Source organism: Numenius arquata, chromosome 4, assembly GCF_964106895.1.
Source record: "Numenius arquata chromosome 4, bNumArq3.hap1.1, whole genome shotgun sequence".
Taxonomy (NCBI): Eukaryota; Metazoa; Chordata; class Aves; order Charadriiformes; family Scolopacidae; genus Numenius; species Numenius arquata.
The window spans coordinates 73,838,640-73,856,084 of record NC_133579.1 but is presented as its reverse complement, the minus strand read 5'-3'; the positions used below and the strand labels follow the sequence as shown (position 1 = coordinate 73,856,084).

At 46.5% G+C, this 17,445-nt stretch overlaps 1 protein-coding gene across 1 annotated transcript; it reads right to left on the bottom strand.

Moving 5' to 3' along the window:
• Positions 1-116: 116 nt before the first annotated feature.
• On the bottom strand, positions 117-2,497 carry SEC61G (SEC61 translocon subunit gamma). The gene is made up of 3 exons (XM_074146669.1): positions 2,392-2,497; positions 1,281-1,383; positions 117-224 (listed from the first exon to the last, which is right to left on the bottom strand). The coding sequence occupies exons 1-3, from the start codon at positions 2,483-2,485 to the stop codon at positions 215-217; spliced, it is 207 nt and encodes a 68-aa protein (XP_074002770.1). The 5' UTR covers positions 2,486-2,497; the 3' UTR covers positions 117-214.
• Between the last annotated feature and the right edge of the window lie 14,948 nt (positions 2,498-17,445).

The following is a 17,445-nucleotide window of genomic DNA, read 5'->3' as shown; positions in this document are numbered from 1 at the left end:
AAAACCAAAACAACAAAAAACCCCCCACTCTACTACTACTACTAAAAAAAAGCCTGTGATGTACACAGGTTTGAGCGCATACACTTTAGAAGAGGAATAAGATGACAAGACTGTCTGAAAATCCAAACTGAGCTTGTTTAATAAGCAAACCAGTTACAAAGCTGTGAAATCTTTGCAGCGAGTGTCACAGTGTCTTGTTCTTCATGACGAATATTCAGCCGCCTCTGTTGAGAGAGCAAAGTAATCAGTTTCAACTAATCAAGTGTGATCAAGCGATCCCATCTGAAGTCTTCCTTTCTCCTCCCTCCTTTGTCCTCCCACCATCGCCTTGTTGGGACGAACCTTACTACCATTACAGCTTATCTACAATTTTCAAACATTTCTCCTTGCCTAGAGGACCGCTCTTAGAGGTATAAGTAAGCCACATCTCATGGTTACATAGTACTTCTATGGTATTTAACCTGTTCCAGTGCTAGAAAAGGGATTACATCAATCAGCTCTGGAGAATCTGAGGAGTTTTAACTGGTGGTCTTAATACGTCAGTACTGTGGCTGCCGGTCAACTTAAGGTTGAAGCATTTCATGCTGCAACCTTCATTCCAAAAGGTGTTTTACAGAATGCAGTTACACCTAAAATGAAGTTTCAAATATTAGATATATTTCAGATTTATTTCAATTATATTTAATCATATTCAATCAATTCAATTGATCGAATATAGATATATAGATAGATTTATATAGATATATATATTCTATATATATAGAGAGATATATTTCAGATTTATTTCAATTCTATTCAATCATATTCAGATATATTTCAATATCTGGCACTCAGTAAATGAAACTAGGAACTGTGTTCTGTGCCCTGTCGTCTTCCAACACACTCAGTTTTCTCTACCTTGCTGTCCATGCATTGACTTCAGACACCCAAATTATAAACTGGAAACAGTGAGAGTATGTAAGATCCGAGTAAGGTACATGTTCTGTGGATAAACACACACTGAGGAAATATTTGACGTTCAGTTTTGAAGGAGAATACTAACCAAAAAAAACTAATTAAGAACTATGGATCTACTATTTTGCAGCATGGTAAATTAATGAGCTACTTCCTGATCAAGCCCTTTGAGTCAAGTATTGCCTGTCCTATTACACTAACCTGTGAAATGCACAGATACTAAAGCAACGTGGATCTTGTAGGGCTCACTAACATCCTCTATTTAAAACCGAACAGGTAGAAATGAACGTAAAATTTAGTGAAACTGAAGGTTCGTATTTACTTACACAATGATATTGTTGATTGGGATATGGATCAATTTGACAAAGAAACCAATAAATCCCATTATCGCAAAGCCTATTGCTGTTGCCATGGCAATCTTCTGGAACTCTGCAAAAACAAAAAAAAAACAAAACAACATTTTAGTCTGGGAAGCCTCGTGCATGGCATAGAGGAGGTGGGTACTACAGCGACCGAAGGAAAATGGTAGAAATGGTAGAAAAAGGTAATGCTAACACAGGAAGCAGTTCAAGAGCAAACCGCACTGACGTTGAGAAACAAATCTGCTTATGCAGAAGACAGATGAGATTTTAAGAGAGAAGATGCTGCTTTCCACAAAGCACGGCTCATCTCAATTTTTTTAAATAGTCAGCAGAATCAGAAATACCCAGTCCTTAACAATTCATGGACCATTTATTGTATTGCCTTTCCTTCATACCCCTACAGGCCCTGAAAAAAATCCCCAATACAGTATGAAAAAAGGAAAAGCTGCATTTATGTCTGTCACAGGAAGACAGCACCAAAAATCAAGTACTGAAGGGATATTCTCAATTATTTTAAGAGCAAGAACCGGTAACAATCTGGTTACAGTTGCACCTTCTCTATAATGCCCTTGAGAAAGCCCAAAAATCTCCTTCTGTACTTCCAGCAACAAAGTTCAAAAGCAATCCTAGCTCCATTCGAGTCTCCTAAAAGGAAGCATTTCCTCCAAGGTCACGTACCAAGCAGTTTCCTCCAGCATCTCCCCCAGGTTGACCGCAATCAGTGAAACCTGCCTGCTGCGTTTGTCTTTTCAAAGTGCACGCAAGATCTTCTCAGATCAGTTGACCTAATACATGAAAATTATTACTTGCCTGTCCCAAAATGGCTAATTTCAGCTACTCAGCCGATTTAATCAAGTGATTTTTAGCAGCGCTCTCACGTACCTAACTAGGCACGCACCAGAAAAGGCCACGTTTATTATATCCAGAACCCTAAACCTAACTGGAAAACTGCTGAAGTTTAAGTTTCATATTGGAAGCTGAGAAACATTCATGACAAATAAGTCACAAATGGAAAGATTCCCAGTAAGAGAGATGAGGAAACGAGGATCGTGCTCTGTTTTATTGCGCGCTTTACCTTTCCTGTCAGGCTTGGTGCATCTCTTGACGAGCCGTATGGAGTCTTTTACAAACTGGCGGCTGGGTTCCACGAATTGCATTACCTGATCCATGATCACCTGTAAAGATGAAAGGGTTCAGTATTGGCGCTGCCACGCATCAACTGCAAGAGAGAACTTTTTAGTTACAGAAGTAGAAGGAGCGCTGCAAAAATTTATAAAGACTTGAGGTAACTTAAAATGTTGTATTCCAAGCTTTAAAGATACCTTCACTTTGCAGAAAATAGACAGTGTGTCAATATATAAACATGATGACCTACCACTACCTACAAAAAATAGGAAAAAATCACAGAATCACAGAATGCTATGGGGTTGGAAGGGACCTCTGGAGATCACCTAGTCCAACCCCCTGCCAGAGCAGGTCCACCCAGAGCAGGTCCCACAGGAACGGGTCCAGGTGGCTATTGAATGTCTCCAGAGAAGGAGACTCCACCACCTCCCTGGGCAGCCTCTTCCAGGGCTCTGCCACCCTCACAGGAAAGAAGTTCCTCCTCAAGTTTAGGTGGAACTTCTTATGTTCAAGTTTGTGCCCATTTCCTCTTGTCCTGTCCCTGGGCACCACTGAAAAAAGACTGGCCCCATCCTCCTGACACCCACCCTTTAAGTATTTATAGGTGTTGATCAGATCCCCCCTCAGTCTTCTCTTCTCCAGACTAAAAAGACCCAAGTCCCTCAGCCTTTCCTCATCAGAGAGATGCTCCAGGCCCCTCATCATCTTTGTAGCCCTCTGCTGTCCCCTCTCCAGCAGTTCCCTGTCCTTCTTGAACTGGGGAGCCCAGAACTGGACCCAGTGCTCCAGATGGGGCCTCCCCAGGGCAGAGCAGAGGGGGAGGATGACCTCCCTCCACCTGCTGGCCACACTCTTCCTGATGCACCCCAGGATGCCATTGGCCTTCTTGGCCACAAAGGCACATTGCTGGCTCATGGTCATCCCGTTGTCCACCAGGACTCCCCCAGTCTTTTTCCTCAGAGCTCCAAAAATTATGCCTTTTGGCACAGAGAAACGCAACAGCTCCGTCACAGCTTGCGTCCCACGCTGTTATTTTTTCTGAGAACGCTCCTGAAGGCATCTGAATAGGCAAAAGTCACCAGTTTAAAGAAATCCCTAGGACACAGGCTGCAGGAGGGCTGGTGAGCACCGACACAAACACCGTGGCCCAACTTAATTCCCAGAACGAGCACCCGCCACCCCAGTCAGGACCCCAGGCGGGCGGGACGGCCGGTCGCTAATCCGCACAGACCCTCCGATACGAGGCTCCCTCCTATCGCACCCTCTCCCGCCGATTCCCCCCACCCCCCCATCCCTGTCGCGACAGAGGCCGAGGCCGGGCCGCCCTGCCCGCCCCGGGGACACGCAGCGTGGGCCGGTGGCCTCGCTCCGCGGGGAGCAGCCTCGGCCCCCCCGAGATCCGTCCCCCGCGGGTGGAGAGCGGTCCGGCGGGCCCGGGGCTGCCTTCCCGCGCTGCCCGTCTCCTCAGGCGGAGGTGGGTTCCCGCGCCGGACGGGGGGGGGGCCCGGCGGCCCCGCCGCCACCCTTACCGCTGGCGCTGCCGGGCGAAGGCCACGTCGCACAGCGGCGGGAAACGATCACGTCACGGGACGGGACGTCACATCAACACGCCCCTTCCCGGCGACGGGCGGGGCGGGCTTGTTTTAAGAAGAAAAAGGAGGATTTTGAGGTTCCCGGCTCTTCCCCCACCGCCCCTTTCCTCGCTTCACGGGCGGCGCAGGCGCCAAGGCCGGCAGGGGCCTAGCGGGGGCAGCGGCGCGGCGCGGCCTGCTCTGGGAGCAGGGGAGCCCGGGCCTGCTCTGTGGGGCTGGGGAGCCCGGGCCTGCTCTGTGGGGCTGGGGAGCCCGGGCCTGCTCTGGGAGCAGGGGAGCCCGGGCCTGCTCTGTGGGGCAGGGGAGCCCGGGCCTGCTCTGTGGGGCTGGGGAGCCCGGGCCTGCTCTGGGAGCAGGGGAGCCCGGGCCTGCTCTGGGAGCAGGGGAGCCCGGGCCGCCTCTGTGGGGCTGGGGAGCCCGGGCCGCCTCTGTGGGGCTGGGGAGCCCGGGCCGCCTCTGTGGGGCTGGGGAGCCCGGGCCGCCTCTGTGGGGTAGGGGAGCCCGGGCCGCCTCTGTGGGGCAGGGGAGCCCGGGCCTGCTCTGTGGGGCTGGGGAGCCTCATCCTCTCCTGCCGGCGGAGTGCCCCGGTAGCCGCCCCGGTGGAGAGGCCTGAAGGCCCCGGGGCGGGCAGCAGGCCCAGAGCGCTGTCTGTGGGGCCCGGCGGTGACTACAGCCCTGTGGGGGTGAAGGCAGTGGTGACGATTAATCCACCTGTAATTTATCCACGCGGCACTTCTGTAGCAATGGATTTTCTTTTCCGTGCGGTTGTAGCCATAGGTGATGTCCATAGGTCCCTTCCAGCCCCTACCGTTCTGTGATCCAAGAGGCTTGTAGTGGGAAATAAAGGGAAGGTGGTACAATATATCTGTATCAAATGCTGTTCGATGAAGGGAGGGGAAAAAAAAAAATACATGAAAACTTTGTTCAGACGGTGATTTCCCGTGAGTCAGACATCTGTTGGTTTGTAGGAGTGTTGAAGCCATTCCGAGCTACATGAGTTCATCACCTTGGAAAACATCGACTCCTGTGGCTTTTTTTGTATAGAGGAGTGTGCAGCACAGCACTCAAAAATGGCAATGCTTTTTACGTTTCAGGGCCACAGGCATAATTTAGAACAATTCCTTGCATGAGGGGGTGCCTGTCACTGCCTGAAGTGAGTCATACCTTGCTGTTTTTGAAAGGCAAATCAGATCCTATCACAGGTAAGGGAAGAACAAAGATAATATTTAATGATTTTCATCCTTAATTTGCTTCTGATGTTATTAATTTCAGACTATAACTCTCTACCTAGCTGGCTGCCATCTTTGAGTGGATAATTTTATTAATTCTTCACCAGACGGGCTACAGGGCTTTTGCAGCCAGATTAAGCAAATACTTTGTTTCTCTTTGCTTACTGTTGCATTTAAATGTGCCCAAAATATTTTTCTGGACTTAACTTTCTGCTGACAGCCCTCGTGACAGATAAAGTACCATCACACCACAGTAGGGAGCTGGTGGATATTCGACAGATATTTTGACAGACGCCTTCTTTGTCTTTACCCATGGGGCAGGTGCCTCCGTGTTACTGATCACCTCCAAATATGAGCTTTCTCTTTGGCTTTGAAGGGTTATTGCCTCGGGCTCCTCTGCAAATTTCCTCCAAAGGCCTGATTTTGAATTTTGCTTTTGAGTCACAGAATCACAGAATGCTATGGGGTTGGAAGGGACCTCTGGAGATCATCTAGTCCAACCCCTCTGCCAGAGCAGGTCCACCCAGAGCAGGTCCCACAGGAACGGGTCCAGGTGGCTATTGAATGTCTCCAGAGAAGGAGACTCCACCACCTCTCTGGGCAGCCTCTTCCAGGGCTCTGCCACCCTCACAGGAAAGAAGTTCCTCCTCATGTTTAGATGGAACTTCTTGTGTTCAAGTTTGTGCCCATTTCCTCTTGTCCTGTCCCTGGGCACCACTGAAAAAAGACTGGCCCCATCCTCCTGACACCCACCCTTTAAGTATTTATAGGTGTTGATCAGATCCCCCCTCAGCCTTCTCTTTTCCAGACTAAAAAGACCCAAGTCCCTCAGCCCTTCCTCGTGAGAAGGATGTTCTAGGCCCCTCATCATCTTTGTAGCCCTCTGCTGGACCCTCTCCAGCAGTTGCCTGTCCTTCTTGAACTGGGGAGCCCAGAACTGGACCCAGTGCTCCAGATGGGGCCTCCCCAGGGCAGAGCAGAGGGGGAGGATGACCTCCCTCCACCTGCTGGCCACACTCTTCCTGATGCCCCCCAGGATGCCATTGGCCTTCTTGGCCCCAAGGGCACATTGCTGGCTCATGGTCATCCTGTTGTCCACCAGGACTCCCAGGTCTTTCTCCTCAGAGCTGCTCTCCAGCAGGTCAGCCCCCAACCTGTCCTGGTGCAGGGGGTTATTCCTCCCCAGGTGCAGCACCCTATGCTTGCCCTTGTTGAATTTCATCACGTTCCTCTCTGCCCAACTCTCCAGCCTGAGTCAGACCTCACCTAGAACTGTGCCTCCAATGGGGCTGTAGTTTTGGTGGCCAGATTCTGCTGGAGGTTTTCTATCAGCACACCAGCATGGAAAGATCAGAGCCATTTAGGCCTCCCACAACAGAGATGCGTATCATTGGTCTGTCCTTTTTGAGGCCAGTTTGCAGCTGCGAGGATGAGCAGTCCCACCACTCAGGCAGAGGAAGATCCCTAAGGAATGCAGCCGAGGGCCTAATAGCCAACGTGTGCAGTGCCTGGGGGTGCAGAACAGGTTGCTGGTGCTCTGCATGAGGCTGCCTCTGATGGGATTTGGTATGTTTTGTTCTGTTTGGTTTTATTTTTTTTTTTTTTCTCTTCAGTGTCACAGATAAATGCTAGACGTTACCAAGAGAGTTAGCTCACGTTTCCAGCTGTGCTGTATAATGAGCCTTGCTGTGAACTGTCGCTGCAGGGGAATGGTTTCCACAGCACTGGGTTCCTGCAAACAGATGGCAATGATTGGAAAAAAAAAAAAAAAAAAATCACAGAATCACAAAATAACCTGAAACAAGAAGACAATTGTATGAAACAATTAATAACATAGACTTCTGGTTGGATTAGATTATTGCTGCAATAAAGGTTTGTTCTCCACCCCCCAAATTCTCAATTTTAAGTTATTTTTCCTGAGGAGAAATGTTCTAGAGAATCCTAGCACGCACTGCCTGGCTTAAAAATATCATTTTGTTTGTTACCGTGGGTTGTCTGTGATGGGATAGAGGATACGGATTGTCCTCTGGCTCGGCTGTCCCTCGCTCTCCCACGATGAGCTCTCTTCTTTCCCTGCCAGGCTGCAAGTTTGGGCTTCGAGGGAGAGGCAGAGTCTTGTTTTGTGCACAGAGAGCATTTGCTGTTCTTCCTCAAACTCTTTTCCACCTTTTTTTTTTATTTTTTTTTTAATGTCCTTGAACTAATGTATTGTTGCTTAGAATTGGTCTTCAGGGCAACTGTGTTACTTTGCTGTGTATATTTACAAAGAGTCATCTGCATTTACAGAAGATGTGAAAAACTTTACTGTTACTGGGTGTTTTGTTTCTGCTTCTTTATGGTTCTTGCAAGGTTGGGACAGCAAGTGGTGTGCTTGCACGTGTAAATTTTCATGACAGCTTTACAAGTCTGCATTTACGACAGTATCTAAGCAGTAAATAATCATTCTCTCAACATAAAAAAGGCAGTTGTTATCCTATATTGTGGTGTGCTAATGCTGATTTGGTTCTGGATATTTGTTTTGCATAAACTGGAGCAACGTCTTGTTTTTTGGTTGTTGGTTTGGTTTTTTTTTTCCTTCTTCCCCATCCTATTGTATGCACCCAAGGATGAGAAAATTCTTTTGATGATAGAATAGCTTTGCTTATTTACGCGTTTTGATTTGTAGTTTGTTTCTTGTCCTTGGGAGGACACGGAAGATAAATATCCGCTTTTAACTATTGGCACATGACACTGTTGTATAACATCCACCCTCCCTGGTCTGGGTGTTTATGCCCACGCTTGGGGGGGTACCAAGATCAATCTCTGCTTCAGCCTCTCCCATCCCACGCTGCCTGCCCGAGCGCAGGTCCCGCAGCAGCCTGTGGAGCGTGGCAGGGTAATGGGAGCCAGAGAGCTGCCAGCAGTTGCGGCAAACGGAGTGTGGGATCAGCTGGAGAGAGGAAAAATCCATGTGTCTTCCCTCTGCTCCAGCCTCAGGCAAAGGGGAAGGGCGCAGTGCCTGCTCTTGCCCAAGCTCCTGTGGTGCTGGTGCTGCCTGGCCTCAGCAGCAGCTTGGTGGTGCGGGGAGTGCTCAGAGGAAGAGACCTGGCAGTCTGGTTGTCTCATTTTAAGGAGTATTGCCCATGTCCTAGAAGAAAATACTTGGGTGTAGTGATCCCGGCAGGTCTCCTCTGGCTCTGCAAAAAGTGATACAGCTGGTATATGGGGTCTTGCTGAGCTATCTCCTTCCCAACCCCTCTCGCGATGGACTGTGGGAATCGAGCTGCTCCCCAGTAGGAAGGGCCGGAGGGGTGAGCGGGTGGGCAGGAGACACATCCAACGCGGTGCCCAAGCTCTCCAGATGCCTTCCTTGTGTCAGGGCATGAACTGGAAGGAGGCAAGGCAAATACTGGTCGCTTCTCCGGGGGAGTTTTTGGGAGGAATGGATCGTTTGAGCACAGTAGCCTTTGGGGACAGAATCTGACTTCATGAGTTTGAGGGGAAATGGTTATCCTGAGAGGCAGCAAAGGCAAAGAAAAAGACTAAGAAAACAGGGAAGGTGGCAGCTTGTGGACTTCCATACACAAGGAAGACAGGCTACTGGGGACAGTGGGCATCTGAGTATGCTTTCAAAACAGACATAGCAGAGAACAAAGACCACGCAGCAGCATGAGATTTAGAGCCCAAGCAAGGGAATAGTGCAGAAAAGGGAGAGAGAGAGGAGAAAGGGAGGTGGTGGTGTGGGAAAGGTGTTAGGGGACTTCCTTGGGCAGAACAACCTGCTGTTCTGTGCTGCGGGCAGATGCCTCCTCAGGCTTTGAAAGGCTGCAGCACGGTAGCCCCATTGACTGGAGTCGTGCTAATGATCCATCACTTGGCAGTCGGTGTTGTTGGATGACTGAATGACTATAAAATTCAGTCTTTAGAAATTGCAAAGATATGTGGGACCTTTTATTTCTTAATTTTACATTATCATAAATATGTTTGATTAATTTATATCTTGAGAAACCTTTGGAATATCTATGTGCTTCTGACATTTAAAAATTATTTTTAGCCTTTCATTCTCCTAAACGATCCTGAGTCTCTGTTTGGACTTGATAAGCACATCTGCATGATTTACGATGGGAGGAAAGATGATTTCCCTCCTCAGTAGCTGTACAGATGCAGGGGAAGAACGTAAATTAAGAATTAATGTTAGGAAGGAAGTGATAGCTCAGATTCAGGGTTCAGAAGGAAATGATGAAGTATGTGTGGTCCGTGTCTTTGGGTTAGCCTCATTAATTATAGAAATGCCACTAGATCAGGCTTAATGCCATGGTTGTGAAAGGGAATGTCGCTAGTATGAAGCAGTCAACAAGCCCCATCCTTTGATTTGTGCTGCTTAATATTCAATGGAGATGAAATGTGGGGATGAGGGAGGAGTGCTGTTAAAATAGATTTTTACCAGTGTTAGATTTATTATGTATAATTTTAAAGATGACCTTTTAAACAAAGTCCGTGTTCAATTTCATTTGAAAGACCTGAAGAGCGAGAGCCCTTGGAAGATTTGTGTCTGTATAATGATAAACGCAGTATGAGAGAAACAAGGGCAGCGTACTAACATGGCATCACCAAATGATACTTCAGCCTTAAAAAGATCTGAAGATAAGATTTCTAGATAGCAAAAGCAATCCAGGGAAGTTAACGGAGGAATAGATGTGTCTCCATCAGCTGCTCGGGGCTGAGAGGTAAAGAAAAAATCAAATACTTACTGTTTTCTGTGATGCAATTCTTGTGATGGTTTGGTTTGTTTTAGCACAGCTACCGCTGATGGCTGTGATTTCTCTTCTTTTTAGCCACTTCTCAATTCTTTCTTTGAGCTGGGCTACTGGTTTGGTTTCTTGTGCCAGTTAATATCATTCTCCCGTTGTTTCTGGCCTCATCCAATAAAAATATAGTAATAAGAAAAGTAACTCTGATAAACAATGGGCCAGAAAATGCTTCCTCTAAGTTTTGCTGCAGTAAATAAAGGCCTTGTCCTGCCTTTGCAATTTCCACCTGAAGATTTTTGTGTATAATAAGAAACAAATTACTCAGTCCTTCATAATAAGAGCACTAATACTAGTTGTGGAAATACTAATTACCACTTCAGATTTAAAAAAAAAAAAAGAAAGCCAAATTAAAATTGGAAATATTCTTAACCTTAAGATGATTTTTTTTTTCCCTTGTGAGGACAAAGTTTGATTAAAAACGAAGTGACAGTTTTCTTTTTGTAGCAGAAGAGTATTTTATGTCAGCAGCAACATTTTTCAGGTGCTCTGTCTGTGTTCAGACGTTTAAAGATGGCTTTCAAAAATCTGCAATGGTTGTATGTATTATACATGAGGCTCAATCATACAGTGGATACAGAAGTAGCAGCAAAAAGTGCAAGCAAAGCATCTTTTCAAGTATATCGAACATAGCCCCTGTCCGCTTCAAGCCAAGATGCCGGAGCAACCAACGTGCTCGGTAACCATGAACAAGCAGTCCATCATTGCATGGTTATAGTGTCAAAACATTAATTAAAAGTCCCACTTTCATGATGAGATCTTGTTTTACTTTGTTTTAGGAAGCCTGCACTTATTTCAGTTCGTGAAGCGTGCCCCATGCCCCTTTTTGGTATTTTATACGTGTAGTAAGCTAAAACTATATTTTCTTTCTGTGATGTTTCAATACACCTTGTACTCAGTTTGCGGCTCAGGATGTCTGCTCCATCCTGGTAGTGGGGTCAGCTGAGCTGGACCCCAGTCCTGCTATTATTATACGCCTTTTAGTATAATACCTATGTCATTATATGTCATAGAATCATAGAATGGTTTGGGTTGGAAGGGACCTTAAAGATCATCGAGTTCCAACTATGGAACAGGGACACCTCCCACCAGACCAGGTTGCTCAAAGCCCCATCCAGCCTGGTCTTGAACACTTCAGGGATGGGGCAGCCACAGCTTCTCTGGGCAACCTGTTCCAGTGTCTCACCACCCTCACAGCAAAGAATTTCTTCCTAATATGTAATCTAAATCTACCCTCGTTTGGTTTAAAACTGTTACCCCTCATCCTATCACTACATGCCCTTGTAAAATGTCCCTCCTCAGCTTTCCCCTCGTTGGGCCCCTTCAGATATTGGAAGGCTGCTGTAGGGTCTTCCCGGAGCGTTCTCTTCTCCAGGCTGAACAACCCAACTTTCTCAGCCTGTCTTCACAGGAGAGGTGCTCCAGCCCTCTGATCATTTTCATGGCCCTCCACTGGACCCGTTCCAACACGTCCGTGTCCTTCTTATGTTGAGGACTCCAAAGCTGGACACAGTACTCCAGCTGGGGTCTCATGAGAGCGGAGGGGTAGAATCACCTCCCTGGACCCACTGGCCACTCTGCTTTTGATGCAGCCCAGGATATGTCATCTTCAGTGAGGTTGAAAATCCGAGCTGGCTGGGAGTGTGGGCCAGAATGTCATCCTTTTTTGAGGGAAAAGGTGTTTCTTCAGCTTCTGCCTGTTGTAAAACTCTAAAAATATGAAAGAAGTTGAGAGCCACTGCTCCATGAGAGAACCATTTGATGGGTAGCGCAGAGTGAACAGCTGAAAGGATAGAGATGGACAGACAGAAAAAAAACCTTCTTACCTCTGAAAAGAGCAATAACTTACTTGCTCCTGGGGTTTTTTTTTTAGTATCTTTTTTTCTCCGCTGATCTATATAAAGCTGGTTGGCTGCCTGTCTTTGTTCCTGCTTTCAGATTAAGTAGGACATTTGCCTTTGGCTCAGATTAAGCTTTTATTGTGGGTTCACATTTTGTAATAGTGTTGGGGTCTCCTGGATTTTGTCAAGTGCCTGTGCCAAAGCAGGCATGTCACTGGTTTGCGCTGGAGCTGTGTGCTTCAGGAAGGCTAGCAGCATGTGCTTTCACAAAGGGCACCTTGGAAACATTCTCTAAATATGTAATAACTTGGGCATAAAAGGATCAAGAAGAATTTGGGTGTGTCAGAACCGAAAATCAGCTTTGGAGCTTTGAACTTCAAAAAGCTAGCATTGCAAAGTTTCTTTTCTTAATGTATCTTTTTCCTATTTGTTTGAAGGTATTTTTAAATGCTCGCCTTTCCTCCTTTCTGCCTTCACAAATCTTCACCCTCTGTCTTACTCAAAAAAAATAATTTGAATAGATCTGAGATTTATGACTATTTCATTTTCTAGGTGCTCAGTCTAAGGAACCATGATGGGTCTTACTGTTCAGCAAGCAAAGACAGAGCGTCTCTGAGCTGAAGGTCACAGAATCACAGAATGATGTGGGGTTGGAAGGGACCTCTGGAGATCATCTAGTACAACCCCCCTGCCAAAGCAGGTCCACCCACAGCAGGTTGCACAGGAACATGTCCAGGTGGGTTTGAAATGTCTCCAGAGAAGGAGACTCCACCACCTCTTTGGGCAGCCTCTGCCAGGGCTCTGCCACCCTCACAGGAAAGAAGTTCCTCCTCATGTTTAGATGGAACTTTCTGTGTTCAAGTTTGTGCCCGTTCCCTCTTGTCCTGTCCCTGGGCACCACTGAAAAAAGACCGACCCCATCCTCCTCATTATAGGCGTTGATCAGATCCTGCTCAGTCTTCTCTTCTCCAGACTAAAAAGACCCTCAGCCTTTCCTCATCAGAGAGATGGTCCAGACATCATCTTTGTAGCCCTCTGCTGTCCCCTTTCCAGCAGTTCCCTGTCCTTCTTGAACTGGGGAGCCCAGAACTGGACCCAGTGCTCCAGATGGGCTCTCCCCAGGGCAGAGCAGAGGGGGAGGATGACCTCCCTCCACCTGCTGGTCACACGCTTCCTGATGCCCCCCAGGATGCCATTGGCCTTCTTGGCCACAAGGGCCCATTGCTGGCTCACAGGCATCCTGTTGTCCACGAGGACTCCCAGGTCTTTTTCCACTGAGCTGATGTCTTGAGACCGGCCTGAAAATGTTGGCCATTGGAGAAGCAGTTTTATTTGTTCACCTGCTGAATGCATACTCCTCCTCACAGGCACGTGGGAGCACTGAGGGAGAAGAAGCTTTTCACACCATGAAGACGCTGGAGACCTTTCTCGCTCTTGTCCGAATCTGCGGCAGTCTTGGTGAGTTTTATTTCATCCTGCGCTGGGAATGATAAGTTTTGGTGGATTACTCTGCGTATTTATCTCGCCGGTAACGCTCCAAATCTATGTTGGTGAAAAGGATTTGGGGAGTTTTCTTTTCAACTGGTACAAACGTATCCAGTTTTTCAGCACAAAATTGCCAGTAATTCCTTAGCCCCGTCAGTGAGGGCTGCAATTGGAGCAGGCGGTGAAATATTTGTAGATCTCGTTTCTCTCACTTCCTTTCCCAGTAAGATAAAAATCAATTACTTGCATCATAGGAGAAAAGAACAGAAGTCTGCAAGGTGATGTTGGTTTAAATAATAAGTACCTGAAGATCTAGCACTTCCTGATGCCTTTATTGCCCAGATGTCACTTCTTAATCATGCGGTTACGGTGTTGTAAAACTGTCTATAATGTTGGCGTAATCACATTTAGGAAGCTTCAACAGTGAGTTTTCCTAACACCAGGATAAGTTTGTGTCTGTTCGCCAGCTCCTGAACCAGTCCAAATGCTTTCTTTAATAATTAGATGGAAGCATTTCAATGACAGCATTTCTGCAATTTTGGCAGCAAGTGACAGCCCCAGGTATTTTTTTTTTAATTAGCACCTTTTTGAAATTGTTAGATAAATTAGTCAAGTATGAAATAATCTTGCCGAAGTGATTATCTGCAAATTGCACTTTGAACCTTGCATCTGTCTTAATGTGTGGGCACAATGCTATCTCAATAATGCTATTAACTGGATTGCGTACGTCCCTTCGAGCGAAATCATTGCGCGTAATCGGAATGAAATCTGTCATGCCTTTATAAAATTCATTTTAAAAGCGCCTGGCAGCTGTTTGGTACTGGCATTTATAATATTACAGTTTTCAAGTGTAGACAACAGCACTATTCCCTATCACCTGCAACAGAGAACTCCATCTCATATTTATTTCATAAGTCATATTTTCATAAATCATTAATTTTTGTTATTCTGGGTTTATGCAGCTGGAGTCTGTGAGAGCTGTAATCCTGATTAGCACCTAATGCTGAGTCAAACTGTGAAATTGATATCACAAGGCATTGCTGTCCTCCTCTTTGGAGTTATTTCTTGAATTTAGTATTTCACTCTTCTTGCATAAAAATACACATGTAAGAACCTAATACTGTGAAGTAATAATCCATATGTAATATAACAGTGTTGCTGAAAAACATTGCCTTAGAGATTTTCCTGGGCAAATGTAGTTTTCTTTGAGGATAAATGAGGCTAAATGTAGTCTCTTCACATTTTTTTATTCACTGTTCAACCCCAGCTCACTTACAAGCATCCTTTCTGCAGCTATTCCTTTAGCCTAATTAGTCCTCACTCACCCCTAAGCCCGATTTTCATTAGAAAAGAATAGCCTGCCCTTAACCACCCTTAGCTTCTGAAAAGAAGTCAGGTGCTTAGGAAAAAACCTCTTGTTTAGTACATCTTACCCGTAGGAGCAAGATAAGGAGGTGTTGCTCTGTGTTTCCCCTACAGCGATGAGGCCGAGTACGTAATGTAAGTAGAAAAAATGAAATTTTGCCTAGTGTGGTAGTGTAAGAGGTCTGAGCTGAAGGAAATTATGAGCTGAGGGGCCAGAGAAAATGCAAGGTAAAGCAGTGAAGGACTGGTTACACTGTCAAAGTGAAAAAAACTCTTTTTGTTTCATTTTCTTCTACTAGTTCTTGCTGTACTTCTGTGTTAATTTGGCGATTGCAAAGTAAAACATCCTTTGACTCAGGGTACAGCAGTGTAATTTGTCTGTATCGAACTATCTTTCTGGGTTATTTAGATATCTCAGCTGAAGGAAGTGGTGGATCCTCAGGAGCTTAGTCTACCCTGGGTGCAGGATAAAGATGCCTGCTGGTTAATCATAGAACCATAGAATGGTTAGAGTTGGAAGGGACCTTAAAGATCATCCAGCTCCAACCCCCCTGCCCTGGGCAGGGACACCTCCCACCAGACCAGGTTGCTCAAAGCCCCATCCAGCCTGGCCTTGAACCCCTCCAGGGATGGGGCAGCCACAGCTTCTCTGGGCAACCTGTTCCAGTGTCTCACCACCCTCACAGGAAAGAATTTCTTCCTAATATCTAATCTAAATCTCCCCTCTTTCAATTTAAAACCATTACTCCTCGTCCTATTGCTCTACTCCCTGATCAAGAGTCCCTCTCCAGCTCTCCTGTAGGCTCCCTTCAGATATTGGAAGGCTGCTGTAAGGTCTCCCTGGAGCCTTCTCTTCTCCGGGCTGAACAACCCCAGCTCTCTCAGCCTGTCTTCATAGCAGAGGTGCTCCATCCCTCTGATCATCTTCGTGGCCCTCCGCTGGACCCGTTCCAACAGGTCCATGTCCTTCCTGTGTTGAGGACTCCAAAGCTGGACACAGGACTCCAGGTGGGGCCTCACCAGAGCAGAGCAGAGGGGCAGAATCAGCTCCCTTGACCTGCTGGTCACACTTCTTTTGATGCAGCCCAGGATGTGGGTGGCTTTCTGGGCTGCCAGCACTCACTGCCAGCTCATGTTGAGCTTCTCATCCACAAGCACTGTCAAGTCCTTCTCCTCAAGGCTGCTCTCCAGCCATTCTCCGCCCAACCTGTATTTGTGCCTGGGATTGACATAACTCAGGTATAGGACCTTGCCACTTGTCTTGGTTGAACTTCATGAGGTGTGCACAGGCCCACCTCTCAAGCCTGTCCAGGTGCCTCTGGATGGCATCCCTTCCCTCTGGTGTGTCAACTGCGCCATGCAGCCTGGTGTCATCAGTAAACTTGCTGAGGGTGCACTCTATCCCAACATCCATGTCTCTGATATCCCAGCTCTGACTTTGGTATCTACGGCGGCTGGTCTGTACGTTTGCAGAGGTTCTCACTATTCCTTTGAGGCTGCGGTGTATTTAAACCTCGGGTACTTAAAGTCCTGCAAATCGTTTATAGAGATGAACCTGACAAACATATTGGCCACTGAACATGATATAATTAATTCTGAGTTAATCATTAAGCTATTAAAATGATATTAAATGCTGGGAAATCTATGGCTTCTGTCTGCTGTATAGATTTAAGGCTTTTAAGGGTTGACAAATCTTTGTTATTGTCAGTTCGGCATTACTGATGCCCTTGGCCTTTAAAATATACAGCTTCAATTACATAAATTAGGGTCTTTTATTGCACGAACAGCTTTTTAGTTCTAATCTTGCTGGCAGTCTGTAGCTTGTCATGGATCGAGAGAGGCAGTGCTAATAAGACTTCAGATTTTTAAAATAATTGCAAAATATGGTACGCAGAATACATCCAGGATGTCTTTTTCTGTTCTTTCACCCTAGAGCAGTGAGTGCCTTACTTCTCAGGGGTAGCAGCCTGAGAGGGGGCCAGTGGATGTGAATTATGAAATAAATAATCTCGGTGAAGCTTTTCTTTATGGACAAGTCCTGAATAGGTTCTGAGGGCTTGAGAGGACTTGAGTGATACGGGCTCTCCTAGAGCAGTCTCGGGCTCCATATCCTTTCTTACAGGAGGGGTTAAGGAACCACAGTTGGAATCACTTGCAGATTTCATGTGGCTAGTGATGCTTTCTGGAAATAAACAGCAAACACCAATTTGTTCCAGTCTTACAACTGATCAATTGTAATACGAGTTGGTCTGAGCTTCCTTTGAAACTGTGACAGTATAAGATTAAAGGTTATGTATATAACTCCTATCTTTTCTGTAAAGTGAGTCTCCTTTATGTCATTTTTAAACATTGACAGTTCTGCTCCACGTGCTGTGTCTGTACATACAGTTGCACTATAGGGGTACCTACGTACAAGCACTGAAGCCAGATAGTCTTTGTTGGCTATAACAATGAGGTCAGTCCTTCAGGTCTGAAGTGTGCACCCACCCACCATGCAGCTGAAATGGAGGGGGACGGTGTTGTGCTTCTCTGTCAGTTCCTTTTAGTTTCTTGGAGCATTTTTCCTTTTTTTTTTGAGCTCCCAGGACTCCACATTATTCCTAGGCGTTAGGTCTTGGCTCAGTCTCTTGTCTGCAGTTAATTAGTCATGTGGCTTTGGCCTGCCTTCCTGGTAGTCCTCAAGTCCTCAAGCATTGTGTATCTGT

Coding starts and splice junctions, on each gene's coding strand:
- SEC61G (XM_074146669.1), bottom strand. CDS start 2,485: ATGGATCAGGTAATGCAATTCGTGGAACCCAGCCGCCAGTTTGTAAAA. Junction 1,384..2,391: donor CACCAAGCCTGACAGGAAAG/GTAAAGCGCGCA, acceptor TTGTTTTTGCAG/AGTTCCAGAAGATTGCCATG.